Source organism: Sphaeramia orbicularis, chromosome 13 (assembly GCF_902148855.1).
Source record: "Sphaeramia orbicularis chromosome 13, fSphaOr1.1, whole genome shotgun sequence".
In the NCBI taxonomy this organism is placed as follows: Eukaryota; Metazoa; Chordata; class Actinopteri; order Kurtiformes; family Apogonidae; genus Sphaeramia; species Sphaeramia orbicularis.
The window spans coordinates 34845421-34872167 of record NC_043969.1 but is presented as its reverse complement, the minus strand read 5'-3'; the positions used below and the strand labels follow the sequence as shown (position 1 = coordinate 34872167).

General features: G+C 36.5%; 1 protein-coding gene across 1 annotated transcript in view; it reads right to left on the bottom strand.

Moving 5' to 3' along the window:
• nbeab (neurobeachin b) overlaps positions 1 to 26747 on the bottom strand; it is a 399314-nt gene that overhangs the window by 154473 nt on the left and 218094 nt on the right. Inside the window, exons 32-36 of the mRNA XM_030151793.1 lie at positions 25968 to 26131; positions 22674 to 22800; positions 21817 to 21933; positions 20897 to 21024; positions 14590 to 14651 (exon numbers count right to left, since the gene is read on the bottom strand). Of these exons, the coding sequence (XP_030007653.1) occupies positions 14590 to 14651; positions 20897 to 21024; positions 21817 to 21933; positions 22674 to 22800; positions 25968 to 26131 (598 nt within the window). The remainder of the gene's footprint in view (positions 1 to 14589; positions 14652 to 20896; positions 21025 to 21816; positions 21934 to 22673; positions 22801 to 25967; positions 26132 to 26747) is intronic.

The following is a 26747-nucleotide window of genomic DNA, read 5'->3' as shown; positions in this document are numbered from 1 at the left end:
AAATAGGTTAAACAGGTAATTATGGGTCAAAACACAGTAATGTCCCGTCAGAGAGTGAAATTTAATTGATTGCCATTCCAACATTTATTTCAATATAAAGTAGCTCCTTGTTTTGGATAATCCCTTATGGTCCAACTAAAGCAAAAATGAATTTAAAAGTAAAAATGTGGGTCATTTAGCAACACTAATCTGTCAAAACATCTCTAAAATGTCCTGTCAGAGAGATTTCGAATACCGTGTTTTGACCCTTATATTCATACACACAACACTAGGAAGGTTGATTTGTTTTCATGAAAATGCAATGAGACAATACAGATAAAATCTAACGGATTATGCAGACACATCTTGTTGGAGGTTACGTGGAATGAATTAGGCTCATCATCATCATCATGTATTTTGGAGCTGTCTTAAACTGTCTCATTATTGGGAAAAAATAAAATAAAGCATTGATAAAGTGACTGGGGCAAGGTTTCCTTATTATTTATTACTGTCATTTTTTTTATTGAGTTTTTTACAGCAGTAGTGCAAAAAAAAAATCTAAACAATAGGAATTGTTGTTTTTATACAGAACAGAACATACACAAAACACAAACAACAAAACAAAACAAAACAAAAAACATCACAAAGCAAGCCACCTATCGTCCTGAACAAATGTAACAGAGTAAATTTCGAAACTATGTTCTTAGGCAAACAACCAGACTGTATAAAAGGATTTTGTAAAAAAAAAAAAAAATCTGTTGAATATTTTGTTGGTTGCGAGCAAGAAAGTAATCACTAGAAAATGGATGACTGACAAACTACCCACATTAGAAGATTGGATAGAACTTGTTAAAGAAATGTCCCTGATGGAGAAACTCACATTTGCATTAAGACTAAAACATGACAAATTTGAGGAATACTGGAAACTATGGATGGAGTTTATGAACAGTCAGAAGGAAAAAATTGTGAAACCCACTGTTGTTTAGCTACTATTACTGTTGTTTGTATTATTATTATTATTATTATTTTTATTTTATTTTTTTTTATTAATGTTTTGTTATCTATTTATTTCTGTTTAATCTATTCTTGTATTTTCCTCTGTTATTTTGTTTATTTATTTTTCTGTACAGCACTTTGGTCCACTGTGGTTGTTTTAAAGTGCTTTACAAATAAAGTTGGATTGGATTGTTGTTTAAAAAAAAAAAAAAAGGGGGGGGGGGGGGTCCAAGAAGTGATAACACTGGAGATATACACAGAAAAACAATTGTACAGATAGTGTTTTGTTCTATTTGAAAAGAAAAGAAACATTAAAAAAGCAACATTGTAGAATGTTATATGTGCATGTGAATGTAAAACATGTAAATTCTCCATTACAAAATCAAATAAAAACTTGAATTTAAGAACAAAATCTAACAGAGTATTTAAAAAAAACTTTTATTATATAAGCTTACTTAAAATGTAAATGGATCAGGGGTATGCACGTTCAATCCAAACCACTAGATGTTTTAGATATGCGTTGCAAGAATGACATTTCACCGTATAAATTGCGTATTTCAACTGTAATTTAGATTACATTTGATAGTTTGTAATTCAAGTAAGCTATGAAGGCCTTCAGTTCATATATCCAAGGAAAAAAAAAAAAGTGGGGGCTATAAAAAGCTGAAATTCTGCACCGCATCTGTGACCATCCTGTCTTCCTCTGTGAAAAGATCTGTAAACACAGGAGAGATGTAATTGTGGGATGAAACTGTATCCTCTCACTTAAATACAGCCATTTCCTCTGTCCCTTACAGTGACAGATTACTGAGCAGACTCATTGAGCCCTGCAGTGTGCGTCTGGAAGGGATCCGAGCCCTGGGCCAGAGTGCCAGCACTTGCTGTCTCACAACATGCTCTGGAAATGATTAAAAAGCAGTTTGAGAGTGCGCCTTTCACTGTGGGAAATTCGGCTCTCCTGTACCCTCAGTGAGGTGCAAATGGAAGGGAAAACAGAGAGGGCCCCAGTTGAAAAGAGGAGAAAAAAAATAACACATGAAAATAAGAGGGAGAAAAATTTCAGTCCAAAGGGGCTGCAAATGTATATGGATCAAAGTCTATTAACATATTCTATAGGGTGTATCAAAAAAAACTATACATTTTGAAAAATTACCCCCAGTTCCGCATTTGATAATTTTTCGAATTTTCTTTTATGGACTTACGGTTATGATCATAGTTAACCCTAACCCTAACCCTGACCCTAACCCTAACCCGTCCTGTCCTCAGTGACATTTTCAGGCCAAAACAAGTTGAACTAGAAAAGCACTCGGAGAGCGCAGACCTCCGCGAAGCGCAAAAATTCCCCACATAATCGATGATACAAATCCTACATTTATTTTTTTAAATAAAATCCGCCTTCTGGATCAGATCCGGATCAGCCTTTGAAATGTGATAGAGGACCCCATTGTCAATTCCTGAGTTAAATTTCATGAGTTTTGGTCAATAATTAAGCGAGATATTGGGAAACGAAAATTTTGGCCCCATTTACCACAATGTTAACGAAAATTTCAAAGTGATCCAGAATCCAGGATTTCTTCCGGATCACCCCCAAAAGTTAATCATTTCTTCCTTATCCCATTTCCAACAAACCCTGAAAATTTCATCAAAATCTGTCCATAACTTTTTGAGGTATGTTGCACACTAACGGACAGACAAACAAACAGACAGACAAACAAACCCTGGCAAAAACATAACCTCCTTGGCGGAGGTAATAATTAACATTGAAAGGCAGGAACAGTTGCCATGGGTAAAGAAATGAAATTGACATGGTGGCCAAAGTGTTAATACTGTAACCTGGCAATTTTGTGGAAAACAAAATGGATGCCAGTTGTCCCCTCCCATGACCTTTGATTGGATTTAAATCCCACCACTACTTTGCGCAAATCAGTTTTAACTTGGATTACGCAATTTGCCCCTGCTCACTCATGCATGAAAACCTGGGTCTATAAATTTGGACAAATAACCACCAACCAACACCAACCACCACCTACACTCTAAAAAATGTTTCATGGGGTTAGTATGTTAAGCTTAAAATCAAGAGCTTTCACTGCTTAAAAAATTAAGTTTGTTACACGTACACATTTAAATCAGTTGATAAGTTATTTTATTAAGTTGGTCTAAATGAAAAACAAGGAAAACAGTCTTAACTTAACCCTTTCATGCACACTGGTCACTACAGTGGACAGCTATTCTACAGCTGTTCTCTTGTATATTCATGGATTTTGTTGTTCTTTTCCTTGTTGTTGTTGTTGGTTTTTTTTACACATATCTTTATTAAAGTTTTAAGACACTACATATCTTTTCTGGCATGAATTGGTAACATTATGTAGATCTCTCCTGAGCATAAAGCCCCAGAATCACAAGCCCTCCCCATAGTTTTCACACAATTTATCAGTAAATACATATTTCTGTGTGTCAAAAATTAAACGTGTGGTGTCCAGCTGAGTGGACATTTTTGGAACGTCATGACAAATAGGTTCATGAGATTTATTTTTTTCCATTATTATTTTTTTATGTATTTTTTTTTTTAATTATTATTGTTTTTTGTTTGTTTTTTTTTAATTATTATTATTTACTTTTCAGAAGAAAATTTTTAATCGCATCGGGGTTTTTTTCATGCCTAAAGAGGAATAAAAACACTCAGGAAAAAATTTTGATTAAAGTTCTCATAATTCGTGCATGAAAGGGTTAATAACATATTGATTTTGAGCAGTCATTTCTGCCTTTAACTTAAAGAAGTATATGAAGTTAGTGCAACTTAAAAATCTTGTAAGCTTCCTTTAAAAGCTGAGTACAAATCTGATGTGCCTGAAGAAAATTCCAAAAATTATCAAATGCGGAAATGGGGGTGATTTTTCAAAATGTATATATATATTTTTTTTTTTGATACACCCTGTATATAAGAAGCCTTTGATCAGTCCATTTAAAATAAGCTGTTTTGTATACGTCGGAGTAAATGTGACAATAAATGCCGCAATTGTTCATGCACACAGTGATACGCACTACTGGTTCACTGTCAATATCTAAACAAGGTATGCAAGATTTGTTGTGTACTGTAACAGAATAACTGACATTGACATTATTATGTATGGGCGCATGTTTTTGTACACGGTTGTCGTGCCTGACACATACTGGTTCATGCAACAGTACTCAGTCTGACCCTACAATGCGTTAAGTCAGGAAGATGGTGATGACAAACTGCTGAGCATCTGGTCTCCAAATGTTCCCTGTGACCCCCCCCTCCTCTTCTGTTACAGTATCTGCCTGGAATAAGCTGTTCTTGATTTGGACAGGGATCATGTACAGCCAATCTTCTGAGGTTCCACTTGCACTGCGCTCACGTGACAAAGATAAATACGGAAATCAAGGCAGATGTGACACTTGGGCGATGCCAGGAGAATGGCAGCAGGTCAGCGGAGGCATAGCATGAACTAGTCAAATTTGCTATCTTGTCTGAGGTATGCTTGTTGACAGCTGAGATAGCACTTCAGAGGCTTTCTTTTTTCTTGTGTTTTTTTTTTTAACTGGAGAGCTGGGATCCCAAAGGAGGTTGTCTTTCATTGCATATTAAAAAAAAAAAAAAAAAGTACTCTGCCATTTATTTGAGGGGAATTAGACCTGACGTGCGCCTCCATAAGAAAGCGACATGATCCTTGATGTAAATACAACCTGTGACCAGATCACAGCCCCTGTGGAGGCCAGTGGAAGATTGGTCAGCAGCTTGGATAAGAAAAATGTGATATGTATAGTTGAACTCAGTGTTTTAAGTTCTATATGTGTCCCATTCACAATAGAGGAGCACCATATTAAGCGAGCTAGCAACTTTAACCTATTTCATTTCATTTATTTCGTTCATGGACGTGCATTTCATTAGCAGATATTCAATAATCATCAGGTGAACAAACATTTACACACCCATACTCGAAAAGGAGCAGGATGAAAAAAATCTTACGTTTCCTGCCCCCTTCTAAATAATAATAGCCCTAATGGTTAGCGATACACAACTAGCAATAAAGTCATGGGCCATTCCACTGAATGGGTGCCATTTCCGTCCCCAGGACATTATATATATAAATGTGCATGAAAATCAACTCTAAAATACATTTTACTATTAGGCAAAGTGTCCTGCACATTGATCTAATTTCAAATATTTATTTGAAAACATTAATAAAAACTACTTAGAACACTGAAAAATAGCATTTGTTGCCTGTCCCCATTCTCTAATGCTACACTTTACCATGAAATATAATGATTAAAATACTTCAGAAATGTTTTTGGTTTTTTTTTTTGCATTGTTGTGTGACTCCATATTCCATCTATGCTTTAAATACATTTTTTTTTCATGAGAAATCCATAATATTTTTGTGAAAATATACATTTTAGTCGTGTCCCTGGGTTCTCACTCAGTCCTGTTACCCTAACACATTCTCCCCTCTGAAAAATTTGGAACATTCCACAAGTCCCATGTTCAGCAGGAAGTTACATCAGCTGGATTTTCTGAAGGCCATGGGACGATCAAAAGATCAAAGTTCTTTCATTTTTTTTTCTATATATTTGATGATATTTTAACTGTGACTGAGAAGGTTAATCTCAACGCTCAGTCCTGTTACCAAAATTATTTCTTAGATGTTATTTGTTTATCTTAAAAATACATATTTTTTGCAAATCACAAGAATGTGCTCAGTGTCCTCATGCTATTACCATGAATGCCATGTGGCTGTATTTCATGAACTTGCTAATTCTGTGCTAAAAACTCATTCCTGTTACTTTCAGTCCTGTTACTCAAATAAAGAGTAACAGGACTGAGTAACAGTAACGGGAGTGAGTAGTATCCTCTGGTTTATTGATTTATTAGTGAATGTTACTCAGTATAATACTATTCACTTGATTTTAAAGTTTTACAGTTGAAATTATTATATTCATTTGGCTAGTTCTGTTATCGTATATACTAGAGCAATCTGCACGTGTCTGTGCAACCTCTAAATATAAGTTCATTTGCATAAAATTTGGACCGAAGTAATATGGCCAGATATGGAACCAAATGCAGGGTTCTAATCCAGAGAATCTGAAAAAAAAAATTTTTGGACCACTCTAACACACACACTCATTCCTGTTACCCAATGTTCATTCCTGTTACTAAATAACTTTTTCTAAAAAATAAAGATAAACCACCGGATTTTTTCAATTATGTGTGGTCCATTCTTTGTCCAAGTATTTAATGAACTGCATCATAAAAATTTTGATAAATTTGAGGTTTGGGCCTCCTTTAAAATGAAAAAATGACTTTGCAGTTTTAAGAAAATTACAACTTGCGTGCATATATAGTGATTTTTTAGTCACAAATATTAATTATTTTAACACGTAACCAACCATTTCTTTAAAATAAACACTTTGTTGAGAGAAAACAAAGGAATTAGTTGACAAGCTTTTAAGTGTGCTTTTTAAATGTCACACTTAAAAAAGGTTAAATAGAAAGACAAATTCATTTGGGAACTGCCACAAAAGTAGCACTGGGTCTTTATGGGTTAAAATGATGCTAATTTATGAGGATGCTATAGCTAACATGATAACTAATGTTAGTCTAGTTCAGGTGTTGGTTAAAGATCTATAAAGCCATTTTTGGCTAGAATGAAAAATAATTGTATCTTTCTGAAGGAGAAAAAAAAAATGTAGCTATCATGTGGTGCATGAAGCAAATTGTAGCTAAAAAATTCTGATCTGGGTGCATAGTCAACACTTTTTACAGATGCACAGTGTAAAAAAAAACTGTTCATTTCTATTTTGAAACAAACTTTGCCTGTACTGTAGAGTTTAAGTACTTTTTAGCGCTCACAGCGTTAACTTTTCATACTGAGGCTGTCAACTTCCCTGGAATTTGAGTTGAACTGGTCTCATAAATGTGGCCACTAACATTTTTTTTGTGTTCAGCTTCAGATTAACCATTTGGGATTTAGATCTGTTTGGTTTTCTTCAGCTGTATTTCATGTTGGTTGCCTCACATTAAATGACAGACTGACTTGCTGCCAATAAGTCTTGTAGGCGATTTTAGATTCGACTGATGTAAAATAGCTCAAAATAATATACTTATGTAAAAATAACACAACCATTTCTGCTTTTTTTTTTTGCTTCCATCCCTGAATAAACCCTCAGGGAGTCACTGGAGAGGCGCTAAAAGCCACATGTTCCCTTGGAGCCACTGCCTTCTACCTCTGGCCTAGTTCTACTTTGAGCATTCTCTTAGTCCAGTTTGTGCTGAATTATGGCTCTTTGCATTTTCTTGGCTTCCATTAAACCCTTCTGTTTTTTTTTTTTTTGTTTTGTTTTGTTTTTTTAAAAAGCTAAGGCAAGAACAAATAAAAAAGTAGATGTATTTCCGTTAGAGGGGTTAATCTTTGGAATGGCCTGGAAGATCGATTAAAACAGTCTAAAACAATTAAAACTTTTAAATTATTATTCAAAAATCAACAACTTCAATCAACATCTTCTTTAGCATTATTTTAAAAGCATCTGAAAAGGATTCTAATTCATGAAAAAATGTAAGGCTGTATATCATTTGATTCGTATTTAATGATTTGTAATTTGAAGAGTTTAGTTATATTGTATTTTTAATTCTTCTTTCTTTTTTTTTTCCTGTGTATTTTTTATTTCTGGGGAGGTATTCATATAAGCCTTTTTTGGCTTTTAACCTCTCCTGCACAATGATGTTATTTGTTTGAATGTTGTTTTTTTAACCCTTTCATGCACGAATTATGAGAACCCTAGTCAAGATTTTCTTCTTCAGTGTTCAGCCATGAAAAAAACAATGCGATCGAGGTGTTTTTTTTCTATGGAGTCACAAAAATATCCATGCATTTAATTTTTGAAGTAAAGAAACATGTGTTTAAAACCCAATATCAGAGAGTGATATGAAAAGAATGAAATAAAAACATTTTTAATGCTGCTAATCTGATGTCTTCTCACATTTTAACATATTCTAATGCTAGTAATTACTTACTTCATGGAGATAATATGCAAAAAAAAAAAACCTTCTTGTCTAACAAATAACAATTGATTTACAGTCAAACATGTTACTGCAGATCAGGTTTATCAAGAACAGTAAAGTTACAGTAATGATCTGAATTACAGTGTATGGGATGGTGCATAAGTGCCCACTGTGTTGGCTGATATGGAACTAAAACAACAAAACCCATTAATATACAAGAGAACAGCCGGAGAAGAACTGTCCACTGGAGTGGACAGTGCATGAAAGGGTTAATTTTCTTTTGCTGTTTTATGATGTGCAAATAAATAAATAAATAAATCAATATAGAGCTCAGGATTGACCATAGAAAATACTAGTTTAAAAGACTAGGATCAACATTGGTAGCTGAGATAAGGACATGATTTATCTGAATTAAATTAAATATGTATTATTTTCTGTTGTATATTTAGCAATGATTACACTGAAAATCTTTTTGTTAGTTTGTTTTCATATGGAAACATTGTGTTAATTATAAATAGGGTTAGGAAATATAAGTCTTGACTTCAGTCTAAACCCTTTCGGTCGCATTGTATATTGAACAACGGATATGTTGTTTTTGTTTGTTGTTTAAAGCAATTAACGACCGAATAAACTACTACTACTACTTCATCAGCTACTTGATAATGATGGTATCGGTCAGGTAGGAAATCACTGTTTTTTTTCTGCGATTTCTTTGCTGAAAATGGCTCATTGCGGTAGAATAAACAACTCCAGATAGCCGTACATTTGTTAAAAGCTTCTATACAGCTGAAGTTTTATTGAGGATGTTGTTGGCTCAAGACACTTCTAGGCAAAACCACCATCCTTCATCCATTCTGTACAAATGTACCACCTTTTTATGGACTGAAACTCCCACAACTTCCATCTGAGAAAACAGCTAACTGGCCTTGAGAAGACTCTCTCCACCCACTTTCATCTTCTTGAAATTCAGCAGGGCACTAAGTATTTGTGGTGTTTCAATCCAACCTGTCAGTGTGCGGGAGCCTTTGCTTTTATCTGCTCTGCTCTGCTGTTATAGTCTGCACATCTGGAGGCCTTCCATCACTAAATCTCTGTGGCTCCACTCTAGATCTCCCCTGTATGTTTAAGCTGTTACAAGAAACAGAGCTGCTTGACCTTTTCATTCAGCTGCCCAGGCTGAGGACAGACAGCAAGTGTCTGCAGCCACGGCCAGCCGCACGATGATTGCAGTGATTAGTATGCATAAATAAGAAAAGGCAGATCATTAGCACTAATTTATTCATATAACTGACAGGTCACAAAACATAGAGGGACTAAAGGTCAGCTAAGTGCCCTCTTTGCTGTCTTAAAACATTAATGTTGAAATATGTGAGGGATACGCTGAAGTTGGCATTTTATAGTGATGTCAGCCAAAACTCATTGTGCATCCAGGAAAGGTTGGTACCTGAGTATTAAACGTGTCAATTATATATTTCAGTGTAAATTATGTAAGAATAAAACAACTTTGCATATTGCTACTCCAGGGGAAGATATGCAGGAGAAGAGCTACTGCAGTGTTTACTGAGTCTTTTAGTTTAGTTTTTGAGACTGTTTTAGTTTAACTTTAGTTTTACAAGTGCATTAAGGTCAAAACACAGTAATGTCCCATCAGAGAGCGAACTTAAATTGACTGCCACTCCAACATTTATTTCAATATAAAGTAGCTCCTTGTTTTGGATAATCCCTTATGGTCCAAGTAAAGCAAAAATGAATTTAAAAGTAAAAATGTAGGTCATTTAGCAACACTAATCTGTCAAATTGTCTCTAAAATGTCCCGTCAGAGAGATTTCGAATACTGTGTTTTGACCCATTAATAGTTTTAGTTTGAAATTTACCTATAAAGACCCAGTGCTACTTTTGTGGCAGTTCCAGAATGATTTTTAACATATTGAACACCATTTATTAAAACATAATCCATTAAAAAAATTAGATATTTTCCATTATTTAATTTACTGATTATGTAGATGTTCATAATTAAATTCATAAAATTAAGGGTTGTCATATCAAAAACAGAGAAGAAAAACTGACTTTTTCAGTAAAATCTGTCATTAACTGAACATAAACCAATGTCTCCATCCACTGTCATTTATCAAACTTCACAGGTTTTACTGGTGAATCAATGTTGCAGAAGATGACGGTGTTTCCACATTCACTACGGAGCCTCTGAACGTCCAAATGTGTCATATCTGATGACCATGAAAAGATGAAAAACTGTATTTTACACCAATTATTTACATGTATTGATAGGATTAGTGGATCAACAGGTATTAACCAGTTGACGTCAGCAGATGCTTATGGTCGGTGGTGGATGTTTGGGTCTTTATGGGTTAATTTTGATAAAATCTACTTTTTCTCTTGAATTGTTAGCTTCAGTTTTTCAGGAAGCCTTCATTTATTGAATCTGAAAAATAATGAACAAATGCATAACATCAAATATACTTTACTCATATTATGCAAAGTACAGATGTGCACAATTAATAAATTAGTCAATTAGCCAAAGCGGTAAGCACAGTTGGCATCTTTTTTTTTAAAGATTCAAGCAATTTTTATTTGTGGTAGAGGTGGGAGGAGATTTATGTTTTACTTCATACAGAGGCGGAACTAATATTTATGCCACTGTTTCTGCCCGAGTACTGCATCTTCACTTTAGTCTCTGTGCAGGATGCAAGAGCAGATGTTTGTAGTAAAATGACATATGGCAATATTTTACTCAATTGGAGGCCAGCATTTTATTAAAAATGTTCTCCAAGAAATATGTAAAGTCTGAAAAAGTGTTTAAAGTGTATACTTGTGGTTCAACGACTCTTTGGCTGATCAGTTTTTCTTATTACCTCCGCCAAGGAACGGTGGAGGTTATGTTTTCATGTCTGTTCGTTTGTCTGTTAGCAAGATAACTCAAAAAGTTATGGATGGATATGGATGAAATTTTCAAGAAATGTTGACACTGGTACAAGGAACAAATGATTAAGTTTTGGTGGTGATCGGGGGAGGGGACTGATCTGCCTTGGCGGAGGTCTGCGCTCTCCAAGTGCTTTTCTAGTTATTACTATTTTAGTTTGGTGGTGGTGGTGGTGGTGGTGGTGGGGGCATTAACAGTGAGTTATTGACTGATTGTCCTAAAGTGGCGTGGTTATTGGATTGCAAAAAGTTATAAGTTATTAAAATGCCAAGCACTAATGCAAAGCCTTTTCAGTTTTGCAGACCACAAAAAAAAGTGGTATAGAGAATGCAATGCACAACAGTTGGGGAAAATGTTAGTTTCTTTAGTTATCTTATTAACTCTTTAAAACCTGACATGTCGTCGCTGACACACCCTGCACATATGCATTCTTGATGGCTGTAACTATTTCACTGTTTGTGGAATTAGAAAAATTCCAATGGTTTCTGAATCCTGAGACATTACACTTTATAGACTTTATCGTTCATTATGGTAATTTCAGTCACGCCTGTACTAAAAGCTGGAGAAGAAGCCGTTTTAGCTGTATTATAACATGCTGTAAATTGTAAATGATTGCTAGATTTTGAAAGATCTGAAAAAAAAAAGTGCTCTGGAAAAATGGACCAACAGACTCACTCACAGCATATTCTATATCCTTTTTACAGTCAAAATAAGACAAAAAAGTCCAGGCAAACCATTTTAGGCTAAGGTTTTAAAGGGTTAACACAGTTTGAATTTTATTTCGGTGAACTGTTGTTATAGTTCAACTCTCACACTTTTCAGTCTAAGTTTTCATGAACTATAACAACACGGTGCAGCTGATCCTGATAAAACTGATCCGTCATTGCCTCGTGGTGCTTTATCATATTAGCTACTAACATAACTGATGCTACTATATGAAACAGTGACTTGTCTCTCTCTGAAAGGTTGCAGAAGGACACTGGGCTATAGGTCCAGTTTCAAGGCCTCGCTGTCTTGATCGATATCTCAGCCTGGGTTTCATCCCCAGAGCCTCTAATGGCAGGAACCTCTGGAGCCACAGTAATGCTATCTTTGTGAAGGGGGGATGGACTAAGACCCTTAACAGCATGCTGACGCTCTCATCTGCAATAAATCCTAGCGCTGGAAAAAGCAACTTTCCACAGATTCTCTACAGACAGAAAGGCTGCTCAAAAAAGAAGCCCATCAAAACCTTCAAAAGAACAATAACTCAGTGCTGGCTGTCCCATTTATACCTACTTTTTGGAGGAAACTCTCTGAATAATGGCCTCCATATAACAGAGGTTGAGCTCCCTGCTGAAGAGGGCTTTGGACTGCGGATACCACGGAGCACACATAGTGGCAACCCGCCTCCTCAAGGCTCTGGCCCTGCAGTCTGGATCCACAAAGAGGCACCAAGTAATGGCTTCCTTATGGGCTCCCGACGCAAGACTGATGGGCTGACAGAAGGTATGTTAAATATCTCCTGTTCTAACTGCTACATCGGGGCTTTGACCTTCTCTAAAACAAGGGCTTAACAAGAGACTCAGAGGGTCACAGTGGAGGTGATCAGTCACTAGTAGCGTTGCATGAGGTGGGGCTCAGGATTAAACGTCGGTGTAGTGAGAAAGTTAGTGGATTTTCTGTGCGCTGTGAGACTCTGGACATCATCAAGGGATCGAATGATTCACTATTACACTGACAACTGACGTTTTAACTGAGATTAAACAGCAGTAACGGTAGCATTTTCAACCATTTTCTATCTATCTATCTATCTATCTATCTATCTATCTATCTATCTATCTATCTATCTATCTATCTATCTATCTATCTATCTATCTATCTATCTATCTATCTATCTATCTATCTATCTATCTATCTATCTACCTATCTATCTATAGTCGCGGAAAAAAATATTAGACCATCGAAAGTCATCAAAAACAATGGTTATGCAATCGAGTATATTACATTATATATATATTATATATATATTACAAGTATTATTTCATAGATCATTAGGCCTTTGTAAATACTCATAAGGTAATCAGTGTTGTTGTGTTAAAAAGCTAATTTATAAGATGTAATTTAGCTTCAATAGTAACTTCTTCAGACATTTATTATGTAGATATATGGACTAAGAACCTTCTTAACGGTTGTAGACTGACATACAGTCGTCGAAAATAATATTAGACCATCGAAAGTCATCAAAAACAATGGTTATGCAACCAAGTACTAACTCCTCCTGTGTGTATCATGTGACTAAAACAGACAGAAAAGAAAACATGGAATGCCTAAAAGCACTGTTTTTGTCAGTACAATGCCATAGATATTGATCTAAGAACTGAAGTGATTTTCGTTATTATTAAGAAAACCATGGAAAATGGATAGATATAAGCTCTTAAATTAAACTCTTATGAGCTATTTTTGTTGTTATCATTATATTTGTCCAAACAAATAGACCTTTAGTTGTACCAGGCATTAAAATGAACAAGAAATTGAAGAAAACAAGGGTGGACTAAATTTTTTTCCACGACTGTATAGACATTAATAAAAGCATCAGTTGTGTTTAATTGTTAATATTATTACAGCCTTCACATTTAATATTCTAGACCTTTATCTGTAGTTTTGGTTTATCAACATATAGACAATACATTTATTATCCATCCACTAGCAGTTACGAGAGAAAAATGTCTTGCCTCGCTCAGTAAAAGTCTTAAAGGTGCTAATATTAACACATTTTTTGTCATTATTAAGGTTTCATCATAATATAAACCAAACTTTGTGCTGAGAAATGTTAGGTCACTTGAGTGATTTTGGTTATTATCAAGAAAACCATGGAAAATGGATAGATATTAGCTCTGAAATTAAACTACTATGAGCTGTTTTGTTGTTATCGTTATATTGTCCAAACAAATGTACCTTTAGTTGTATCAGGCATTAAAATGAACAAAATACTGAAGAAAACAAGGGTGGCTTATTAATTTTTTCTGAGACTCTATCTATCTATCTGTCTATCTATCTATCTATCTATCTATCTATCTATCTATCTATCTATCTATCTATCTATCTATCTAGTTGCAGAAAAAATTATTAAAACCACCAAAAGCCATCAAAAACAATGGTTATGCAATTAAGTACTAACTCCTGTGTGTATCATGTGACTAAAACAGACAAAAGAAAACATGGAATGCCTAAAAGCACTGTTTTTGTCAGTACAATGACAAAGATATTGATGTAAGAACTGAAGTGATTTTGGTTATTATCAAGAAAACATAGAAAATGACTAGATATCAGCTCTCAATTACACTAGTATGAGGTATTTTTGTTGTTATCATTATATTTGTCCAAACAAATGTAGCTTTAGTTGTACCATTAAAATGAATGAATGAATGAATCAACCTATCTATCTATCTGTCTGTCTGTCTGTCTGTCTGTCTGTCTGTCTGTCTGTCTGTCTGTCTATCTATCTATCTATCTATCTATCTATCTATCTATCTATCTATCTATCTATCTATCTATCTATCTATCTATCTATCTATCTATCTATCTATCTATCAGGCACAAAGACAAGAAAAAAAAACATTACAGATGTATGAGGAGGATTTTAGGACAAAAGTAGGTGGAAAAAAAGACTCACCTGAGAACAAAGCAGCATGACAAGCTCCACCACTGAAGTGCTTGACTTCATGCATACTAACCCTGTGGAGACAAAACATAAGCAAATGAATGACATATTATGCATGCAGATTATGCCACTATTAATCTACAACCAACACCTGTGGGTACAAACAGTACACAGTTATATTTTAATGGATGGATGTTTCTAAATTCAATTTGTAAAGCTGTATTTTATTGTTTTGTGTACACTGTAGCTTTTAAACAAAAGGGGTAAGAAATGGTAGGCCTCCTAAATCATGTTTCCAATTTGCCCGTCACATACACAAAAAAAAAAGAATTTGCATCTGCAGAGAGTAGATGTGCGCCGAACAGATCCACATGTGATCACCACCCACACACATACACACCCATATCTACTTTCACACATGCACACACTCTCGCAGGAGTGAACACAGACATTCACAGCTTCTACCCTCATCTCCATTCTGTAGACGGCGAGCTGCAGAGGCAGACAACTCTCTAATGAAACAAGGGCAGGTGTGAAAAGCTCATTTGCAGAAACAATGGCTGCAACTGGTCTCGAATTCTGCACCTCCAGCTCCTTCTGTTGCTCTCAGTGAAGACCATTAAAGCCGCAGTCATTAGTAAAGGAAAGAAAGCAACACTCTATGACTCATTATAAGGTGCCAGGAGTAGAACCCCATGCCATACATCTGCCATTGTTTCACAGAATATGGTGTGTCAGGTACAGAAGGGACTAGAATATTCCCAATATGAGATATCAATTTACATATTTATACTTAGAGTACATGTCTTCTGGACTGTTTAGTACACAGCCTGTATCATATGTGTTTAGTGGATTGACAAGTATCATTCTTTAGTAGTAGTAATTTATTCATCCATTTAACAGAACATGACGTATACATACACACTTTCTATATTAAACATGGGCGAAAAGGCGTAGGTTGAAGCAACTGCTTATTTATGCCTACCCTATTTACAAGAAGGAAAGTAGCAGAAACAAAACAAGATAACAAGATGGCACAGTTTTGAAAAATAATATGAATAAAACAAATAATATAATCTAAGCAAAATCTTAGGTTTATACTGATAATTGGCTTACTTTATCTGAATAGGCTATTTTATATTTGCTGAATACTTTAGTTTTACACAACCTTTAAAATGTAGTGACAGATGTGCATGTTTTTAATTCTTTATCAAGGTTATTCCATAATTTTACTCCAATTACAGATATGCATTTCTTTGCTGTTGCGGCTTAAATTTCCACCCAAAGAAAAAATATGTGTTATATAGTGAAAATATCAGCATGCATCTGACATAAACAGCCTAATAATATTGAAAATAAATATGCTATTTGCATAAAAAGTCAAAATTAACAAAACCTAACATTTCTCAGCTCAAGGTTTGGTTTATATTATGATGAAACTTTAACAATGACAAAAAATGTGTTGATATTAGCATCTTTAAGACTTTTACTGAGAGAGGCAAGACATTTTTCTCTCACAATAACAGCTCATGGATGCATAATAAATGTACTGTCTTAATGTTAATAAACCAAAAATACAGGTAAAGGTCTAGAATATTAAGTATGAAAGCTGTAACAATTATACACAACTAATACTTTTATTAATGTCTATACAGTCAAGGAAAAATTATTAGACCACCCCTTGTTTTCTTCAATTTCTTGTTCATTTTAATGCCTGGTACAACTAAAGGTCCATTTGTTTGGACAAATATAATGATAACAACAAAAATAGCTCATAAGAGTTTAATTTAAGAGCTGATATCTATCCATTTTCCATGGTTTTCTTGATAATAACCAAAATCACTGCAATTCTTACATCAATATCTATGGCATTGTACTGACAAAAACAGTGCTTTTAGGCATTCCGTGTTTCTTTTCTGTCTGTTTTAGTCACATGATACACACAGGAGTTAGTACTTGATTGCATAACCATTGTTTTTGATGACTTTTGATGGTCTAATATTGTTTTCGGCGACTGTATGTCAGTCTACCACCGTTAAGAAGGTTCTTAGTCCATATATCTACATAATAAATGTCTGAAGAAGTTACTATTGAAGCTAAATTACATCTTATAAATTAGCTTTTTAACACAACAACACTGATTACCTTATGAGTATTTACAAAGGCCTAATGATCTATGAAATAATACTTCTAATATAAAGCGTGATTGTAATGAAAAGTACAATTTAATCCAAATATAAGCATTATTTCTTGATTGAGAGTCCAAAGTCTCCATAGACAACTACGGAAACTGTTTATTAATGCAGTTTTGTTTTAACGAATTCTTTACAATATATTAGAATGTAAAACATTTCCCAAAACTGGACGTCTGAATCTTCTGGATGACGCCTTTGTGCGGAGATTGTCCGAGGGAGCATGTTGTAAAATACTCTGAGAGGATGTGACCCTTCTCTTGTACGCAGAATGCCACAGCTGACCTCTTGTTATAGCAGTGACTTGCTGAGCCATAAGTCAGTCCGGTCTGACACAGGAGTCAGGTGGCCAACTGACCCTGGCCTTGTGCTGGTAGACAAACTAAATGCATTCTATTTAAACACGGCCTGCCAGTCCTTTCCTGTAAACAGGGCAGGGTTAAGGCACGGGTGAATGTGGCATTGTGGGGCAATGTGTCGGCAGGCTGGGCCACTCAGGGGACAGCAAGAAGCAGGCGGCAGGCATCACAACAGCAGCAGTGTTCGCACAGAGGCCTTACCCACCAACTCCAAGTGTAGAGCTCAGGGTGCACTCAACATAATTGCCACAGTGACCACATGTCTGTTCGGGGGGTGAAGGAATAGGGGTGATGCGAGGGGGCAAACGGGGCATTAGGGGGCTCGACCTCGGGCAATCTGAGGAGTGATGGATGGCTGGTAATTACTGGTAAATGGAGCGCCTTTGCACTACAGCACAGTATTTCAACTGTGAGGCCGAGGAAGGGACGTGAAGAAAAGGAAAAAAGAGAGGCGGAAAACGGCCAAATCAGCTCCCAACGCTTTAAAACCGTTCAAGAACCGATCACACTAGCACAATAAAAGTCCATGATTTAAAGTCGACGTAGTTTGTTTTGCCTGACGTACCTGCTCTAATCCCTGTCAGGGCCCACTTTTCACAGACCTATACAGGGTTAAACATGTCTGCTGAAGTGTGCTGAGGCCAGAGCTGTCTATCTACGACCTTGTTTGTGGGGTTAGAGTCTCAGCTCAGCTCTGGTTTGTCAGCTTGGCCAGTCTGCTGACAGACTTTGAGTGAAAGGGTAACAGACATATTCACACTTGTCAAGGCTATGCTACCTGATTTTTCATCCCCTTTCCCTTGAGTCTGAGTGAATAGCCTTAGACACATGTGCATGCCATACCCTTCCTGTCTATTTACATACAGTATGTATATGTGTGTATAGTGTCTGGATGATATATGGAGGGAAAAATGCCTGTTTGTGGAACTCTACAGGCTTTAAACATTTCTGAAAAGCACTTTGTGATTCTCTAAATGTCCTCCTAAAGACAGAGAAAAGCCTAATATATATTTTCACCGGTCATTTTAACAATTATATTGAGCTGTGCACACGTCTCTTAGATGCGAAGTGTGTAATTTCTGTCACTACGGGTCTGTAATCGAAACAAAAGATGCGGTCATGGGATTTCAATCAACACTATTGCTGATGAAAACTATTCTGTTGTGTGACACGTGCAGAAATCCTGTTTAACAGAACAGATAATACATTCAAGCTTTACTCACGTTATATTTATTACCTCTGCCACAGAGCTTATGTTTTCATCGGGGTTTGTCTGTTTGTTTGTCTGTCTGTCTTCAAGATAACTCAAAAAGTTACGGGCAGATTCTGATTTTAATGTTGATACTGGCACAAAGAATGGGAGGGTGGGGGGGGAGACCGGATTTTTTTATTTGTTTGTCTGACTGTTAGCAAGATAACTCAAAAAGTTATGGAAGGATTTTGATGAAATTTTCAGGAAATGTTGATACTGGCACAAGGAACAAATGATTAAATTTTGGTGGTAATTGGGGGGGAACAAATCTGCCTTGGTGGAGGTGCTTTTCTAGTTGATATATACATTTACACTGTGTCGGTTCAATGCAATGCGATCGCAATAAGTAAATTTAGTAACAATATGATGGCAGTGGAAGGTGACTAAATCATACAGGATTACACATTGAACAAAATCATGAATTTCCCTGAATTTTAACATTACTCAATCTATATATTACAAAGCAAGTAAGCAAAATAGAGTGCACAAATGTAGTAATTCGATGTGTAAGAATTACAAATTAGACCTTTAAATCTTAAATTAAAAGATAAATAAATCCAGATTTTTGTTTTTACTGCATTACCACAAATAAAAATATAACTAGAAAAGCACTCTGAGAGTGCAGACCTCCTCCAAGGCAGATCAGTCCGTCCACACCCCACCACCACCACCACAACCACCACCACAATTTAATCATTTGTTCCTTGTGCCACAATCAACATTTCCTGAAAATTTCATGAAAATATGTCCATAACTTTTTGAGTAATCTTGCTAACTGACAAACAGACAAACAAACAAACAAACAAACAAACAAACAGAAACAGACAAACCCCAATGAAAACATGACCTCTGCCATTTCCCTTGGCAGAGGTAATGAGCATAAGTAAATTAAATACTGTTATGACTGTTTATACTAATGAAAGAATTTCACTAGTAAATGACTGTTAATCATCAATGGTTTATTGTAATGGGATTCCAATAAGTAAAATTAGTAACAATATTATACAGGATTATACATTGAACAAAATCATGGATTTCCCTGAATTTTAACATTACTCTATCTATTACAAAGCAAGTAAGCAAAACAGAGTGCACAAATGTGGTAATTTTGATGTGTAAGAGTTACAAATTACACCTTTAAACCTTAAATTAAAAGGTGAATTAATCCAGATGTTCATTTTTAATGCATTACCACAAATAAAAATACGATGAACATAAGTAAATTGAATAATATTGTGACTGTTTATACTAATGAAAGAATTTCACTGGTAATTGATTGTTAACCATCAGTGTAAGTAGTATATATGTAATCGATAGACAGGAAAGTGTAGATGTGTGCTATATTTCTTTCAGGAGCTACAGTATGTTTAATAAAGTCACGCGAGTGCATTCCTTCAGCCTGTTGTCACTCTCTGCATAGACTCCTGAAAGTAATATCGTTTTAGTTTACACTTAAAAGAATAGAGTTTGGCAGCGAAAGAAAAGCAGAGATATCATTTCACTTTGTGCACAATGTGAGTCAAGAGGCCACACACAAATATTTCGCAATGTGTGCACAGATAGACAAATACTTGCACGCATGTACACACACACGCACACACACACACACAGACAAAGTCGCACACGTGCACATGCACATGCACGCGCTGGCTGTGGTGACATTGTGCTGTTGTGAATAAAAGCCAAAACAAGCCTGGGGAATAAAATGGCAGCACACACAGATGCAAGTGAAAGTCCCTGAGGTTAGGCACATACAGCGCTGTGAGAGGCTGCCAACCTACAGCCTGAAGACGGCGCTGAGAGCCTTCACGCCGCCACCAGGAAAAAAGACTAGAGCCCTGAGTGGAGTGGAGTGCATGAATCACACACATCTGCAAACACAACAACCAAGACCTCCACTTCACATGTATATGAAATCTGAACAACACAGTAAATAAAATAATGTGTATAAAGCGTTTATTAGTAGTTTTAGTGCGAGTGAAAAACGTTACTGTGCTAAAAATTAACGCTTCTCTGTATGTTATAAATCTTAAAATCTGCAGGTTTGATGATGTAAAACTGAAAATGTTCCCTTCCAATGCAAAAAGACAGTGAAAAAAAAAGTCAAAGGAGGAGAAAATAGTTCTTCAGGAGCGTAACACTATCATTTCAGTGGTGTGAGGCCAACGACAGAAATTATTTTAACAGTCGTTTTCATTTCGACATGACATTTGTTGTGACTGAGAACGCAAATGTTTAAAAATACTACATCGTGGAATAAACCTTCAATTTGCGGAATGACTCACGACAAAGACAAAAACAAAAACACACAAACGCCACAAGATGAATGAAAAGGGAAGCAGGTTTTATAACACTGTGACAAACTCCCACCCTGACTGCGGAATAGTGACTGTCCTGACAACCGACACGCTGCTGCGCATGCATCACCAGCCAGCTTATATGGAGCGCATGTAATGGTAGGGACATGGAGACAGGAATCCACACAAAACTCGATGCACTTGTTACGATATCTGTACCTTCTATAAGCAACTCCTGTCCGTGGCTGCCCAGTAGAGTACGTGACAGAAAGGGTGCAAAGTCCACAAAGATTTCTCTAAGGAGGGGGGCCACCTTCTCCAAAGCCCTCTCCAGTTTTGTTGTGATGCTGTCAAACAAAATATATCAAAACACAAGTAAAAGAATTGAATACGCAAATTAAAGTTAAAGTGTAAGAGAGGGAACGTAGGGTAGGAAAAAAGGGTGAACATCTAGGCTCCCATTGCACACAGCTAACAGCAGTTAGTGTGTGACAGACCCCTGGCAGGTGCATAAAGTCACCAACACACTTCACCGGATGCAAACCAAGCCAGATATCCATGACAGAGTTATGTTATTACCACCATCAGTTTCAACAGGATGAGATTTGGTGCTTAAAAAGCCACATAAACGGCCATTTTCGCACTCAAACAGGATTTCTTACCACATGTTTGCATTCTTTGTTGTGACATGTTACCAGCCTCGCACATGGGATCACAGTTGTTCGACACTGCAGAGGGAAGTTCTTTATCTTCTATACACTGACTACATGCTGCTGCTTGACATTATCTAAGCACCTCGGAGACACAGTGAGCTGGAGTCAAGCAGCCATACGACTCAGACTGTATACAAGCAGAGATATGACTCAAGCTGCAACATATCTCTGCGCTTTCTAAGTGTAAAGTGGAAACACACTGATACAAGGCATCATATCAGGAGTGGAAGCTTGTTTTCCCAGCTACGATGGGAAAACAGCAGCAGGATAAAGGGTAATGAGGAGGAAAAGGTTTGGTTTTCGGGATCTGAAGTTTTGCTTCCCGACCCTCTCTGCACCTTCCGGAACCTTCCAGTGAAAGGGTGGCATAGCAGCACAAAAAGGCAGGATGTAGGGAGTCTATATAACTATCAGAAATGTCCTTGCCTACACTGGCCTGCACCTCTGGAGGCTGCCTGTACTCCTGTCAGGGAATTAACGGGTTTGAGCTCAGGAGGAGTCAGGTCTTGTCGTGGTGGACACTGATCCACCTCACAACAGGCACTGAAATAGACACAAAAATGAAAAATGAAACCACTTGCAGCATCGACGTCATGTTATTTGTTCTTTTCAGCAGACTGGAACAGGTAATATTTCTTAGATGTTGTTTTTCCCTCCATCTGAAATACTTGTAAGTTGAGCATCAGCACGCTCAGCGGCAAGATAGTATGATCATTGACTTCACAGTTACGCTAAGTGATGTCGGTTACTGCTGCCATGGCAACAGAATCTCTTCCTCTAGCAGAGCAAGGAGAGGAAAAAGAGAGAGAGAGAGAGAGAGAGAGAGAGAGAGACACTCGAGAGAGAGAGAGAGAAAAAAAAAAAAAAAAGAAACGATCAGGGATCTCAGCAGTCAGTGGAGAGCAGGACTAAGGATGCCCGTCACAAACTATTAGAGCAAGTGAAGGATATGAGTCAAGGTCACAATAAGATGCAAAGAGAATTACAAATGTTAACTGCAAAATTCACAATCACATTAAACTATCAGAGATGTATTCATGAGGTTTTAGTTTAGCTCCTTTAGAGGTTAAACCAAAATGCCCAAATTAACCGTAATTCAATAAAATCAGACAAATTCAATCAAGTTCAAGTTATATAACAATTCAAACAAAAGGCAAAAGTTGTTCAAGAGAAAAAAAAAAAAAAGACAGTAAAATTGTAAAAATATGGGAATAAGCCACAATTGAATTATCCCAAATTGGCACAAATAAGCATCTAGGTAAGCAGAGAAGAGCATATTGCACCTCATGTTTTCCACAGTGTCCTCAGGCATGGGGGCCACCGTCTGCACAGCTGGTAGACTCTTACTTGTGGCTCCGTTGACGAAACTAGACGAAGACGAGGTTGAAGCAGCAGCGGCATCAGTGGCACCTGCAGGAAAGACAAAAGACAAAAAACATGCAGCATTAGAGCGATGGTTAGGAAAGCCTTAAATGAATTCTACAAAAAGAGCTAAAAGAAAAATCTGAAGTATTCAAAAAGTGATGCTTTGAATACTAATTGAGTGATTACATTGATTTGCTTTTCATTCCAGTGTCATTTATTGTAGGTATTAAGTTGTAAAATCACATACAGACTATAGTAATTGAACCCAAAAATGTGAAATGGGAAAACAGATTTCCAGCAGTCAGCACGAAATGAGACCAAGTCAAACAAATAAAAACCTGGTAAAAGTGTCAGAAATGCACTATATCTTAATCCAACTAAACTATTTATGCAAACTGTGTCTAACAGTGATATATGAGATGATTTTGCCAAATGATACAAAAAGATCAGGAAAGAAATCAGGTGTTTTTCTCAAAGTCAGAAATTACGACTGAGTTGAATCTTGTTGGCAGCAAATATTCATGAATTGAATTAGGTTGAATGTTTTTGTGAGAGGCATGGTCGTATATGCAGCACAATTTGATTTGGATACATTTCTCACATTCCTGCAGAGGGTCTCGAAACTGTAGGGGATTTTTTTTTATGGAGCGCATTAAAAAGGTGTTGGAGTTCCTAATGGTTCTTGGTGTGAAGTGGCTCCTTTCAGACTACAGGAACCCAGGCAATGTAGTGAGGCCAGTGGTGGTTAGGGGGGAGGGGCAACCTACGCAACACAAAGGCAAGGTCTATTAAAAATGCATTTTCTTAATTGCATAAATGAGGTGAGTAATATTAAATGCATTGTCTTGGTTGAATCAGGAGGAATCTGAGGGCTGGAGGACAATGACTTTTGTGTATGAAGCTGTTAGCACTATTATGAAGGTTAAGAGGGCCATCTAGTGGTAACAACAAGCCACAGCAGTGATAATGATGCAAAGAAGGGGAATGGTTTCTGATCTTGGCTTGCCATCACAGAAAAGAAAAAAAGAAAACTGATTTGGCTTTATGGATACCCTTCACTTAGAGAGGATTAGATAGACACTTGGGAGAATTTGAAAAAATCTGGAAACCGATGATGTCATATATCCTCCTGAGACCCAGGAGAGTGAAAGTTTGAGCTTTTTTACATTCAATAATTGTCTTGATTGGAAACTGCATAATACAAAAATTTTTTCAAATGCATTTTTTAAATAGTTTTTGTATTTATTTACTTTTTAGTGGAATGTCCTTTGCAATGGACAGTTGTTGTTGTTTTTTTTTTTAAGTGAAACTGTGAAACTTTTGTTCCCTACAGAGGACAAAAATGCATTGCTAGGTCTCAGGAGGATATGGACAGTTAAGATCCACTACAGAAGCAGTCGTCCACAGCATAGCACTACCCCAATTTGTCTCAGTGGGTCTGGGGATGAGGAGGGGGGGCTGGGGGATGGGGGTTCGGGGGTGAAATGTCAAATTGTGTTTTTGTTTTTCTGCCCCCTTCTTTCTTTCTGTTTTTCTCACTTTATCAATGTTGGTTTTCTTTTTTTCCCATTTGTGATTTTGTTATGTTGATATCAAAAATTAAGCATAATGTACCAATCATCTCAAGTCTGTACTATGATAAGGCTTCGCAATAAAAAATATCTGAAACTAGAAAAGCACTCAGGCACACACGCAGGCCTCTGTCAAGGCAGCACCCCCCCCCCCCCGATCACCACCAAAATTTAATCATTTGTTTCTTGTACCAGTATCAACATTTCCTGAAAATTTCATCAAAATCCTTCCATAACTTTTTTAGTTATCTTGCTAACAGACGGACAAACAAATAACCCCCACCACCACCACCACCCCTGATCACCACTAACATTGATTTGTTTGTTGTGCCAGTATCAACATTTTCTGAAAATTTCATCCAAATCCATCCATGACTTTTTGAGTTATCTTGCTAACAAACAAACAAACAGACAAACAAACAGACAAACCCCAATGAAAACATGACCTCTGCTGTTCCTTGGTGGAGGTAACAAAACAGATTTGGCTTTAAAAAATGAACAGAAACCACTCAAATTACCCACTAACCACTATAAAATACTCAAGTTAATTTCCAAATGTAAAAACAACTTAGCACCTGAACCACTCAGTCGATTTGTTGAGAGACAAAACAGCAACAGAGTAACCAGAAGCTCCTCAAAATCTAAATTACAAAACCCCATTCTGCAGGACAACTTTCAGACAGTCATCCTTCTACTATTAGAGTATTAAACTGTGGAACTAACTGCCATCAGAAATAAAATCCATCTCAGAGTTTAAGAATCTAACCTGGTTAAAGACAAAACACAGCTGTTCTCATCTGTAAATATTGTGTTTATTGTGTGGAAGAGTGAGTGAGTGAGTGAGTGAGTGAGTGAGTGAGTGAGTGAATCAATGCCTCATATCATATAAATGCAACACTAGATTATTGAATTGTATGGTATAAATGTTTTAAATGATGTATATTTAATTTATTTTTTTTGCTAAAACTAATTTGTTTTTAATCATGTAATAGTTTGCTATACTATGTTGCAAATAAACGTTAATTTTAGATGACATTTAGTCTATATAATGTATATTATTATGGACGGAGGCAGAAAAGCCAGGTGTAGATTACTGCACAAAGTGAGAATTAGATTTTCCTTGGTCAGGATATGTACAGTCAGTCCAGCTTGGATTTACAAGGCTGAAAATTAATACTGAACAAACAAGAACTCAAACTATAAATTATGAAAGAGCTGCAGCATCTGAAACTGACCACAATGAACATTTGAAAGATAAACAGTACCACAGTGCTTCAGTTTCAGCTTCAGAGTTTGTCATGTCTGTTATGGATTGGGATTGTCTCTCTCAACTCACCATATATTTTATTACTAATTTTTATTTATTTATTTATTTATTTTTTATCAATTACTAGAAATTTCAGGTGACCCCATTTGAATTCCAGGTGACTCCATGTGGGGTCCCGACCCCAAGGTTGAATAACACTGCTCTATATGCATCACATCAGCTGCAACTATGTTTGACTGCATTGCCCCTGTTAATTAAATAAATAAATAAATAAATAAATAGCCCTGAAAAGTATTTTATTTCCAAATGGACAACACCTGCAGAATAGTATGATAAGTGTGACACTACATTTAACACCCTGGAGCTTGACCTACCTGTTGTGTTTATCATGCTTTTAGGGGTTGCAGAGGTGGCAGCAAAGATGTTGGGGGTGCTGGAGGCTGTGAGCCCAGCAGAGGTGCTACTGCTGCTACTGCCGCCCAGGGTGTTGACTGCAAGGCTGCCAGGGGAGGGCTTCTTCACCGGCACCACCACACTCCTATAGGAAACACACATAATATGATTCACTAAAACAGTGATAAAATATTGTATCAGCTGTAGTCAGTTCATGTCATACTGCTGACTTCACTGCAACAGCCTAAACAGTATGTAGAACCGACAGCAGGGTGGCACTGTAGCGTGAGCTGCGAAAAGACAGAGGATGAGTTTATGTCCTCTTGTCAGCAGGCATCCTCTCTGCTAAAGAGACACCGAACAAGATCCCGGTTTGTCTTGCAATTCCAGGCTGTTATAATAACCGCAGTGTCAAACTACGATAAGTAACTTCACCATTAACTAGTTACTTATTAGCATGCATTTTAAAGCTTTACTGGTTCTTTATTGGTCATTATAGATTATTTATTAATGACTTAATCTACATGACCATATTCTATCACTGCTAGGCCATTCACTAAGGGCGTTTCCTCAAGGGTGTTGATTAATGGTAACTAAGGAAGCTGCAGATACATGAATTATAATCTTAAAAGTGCGCTTCTCCCTGTGAGTTTAAGATTGTAATTTATGTACATGTTCAACGACCTTGTATTTTGTATTAATAAGCAATTATCAGGAGGTTATTTAGGAAAAAACTAATAGTTATAAGATGGTTTCTTTCC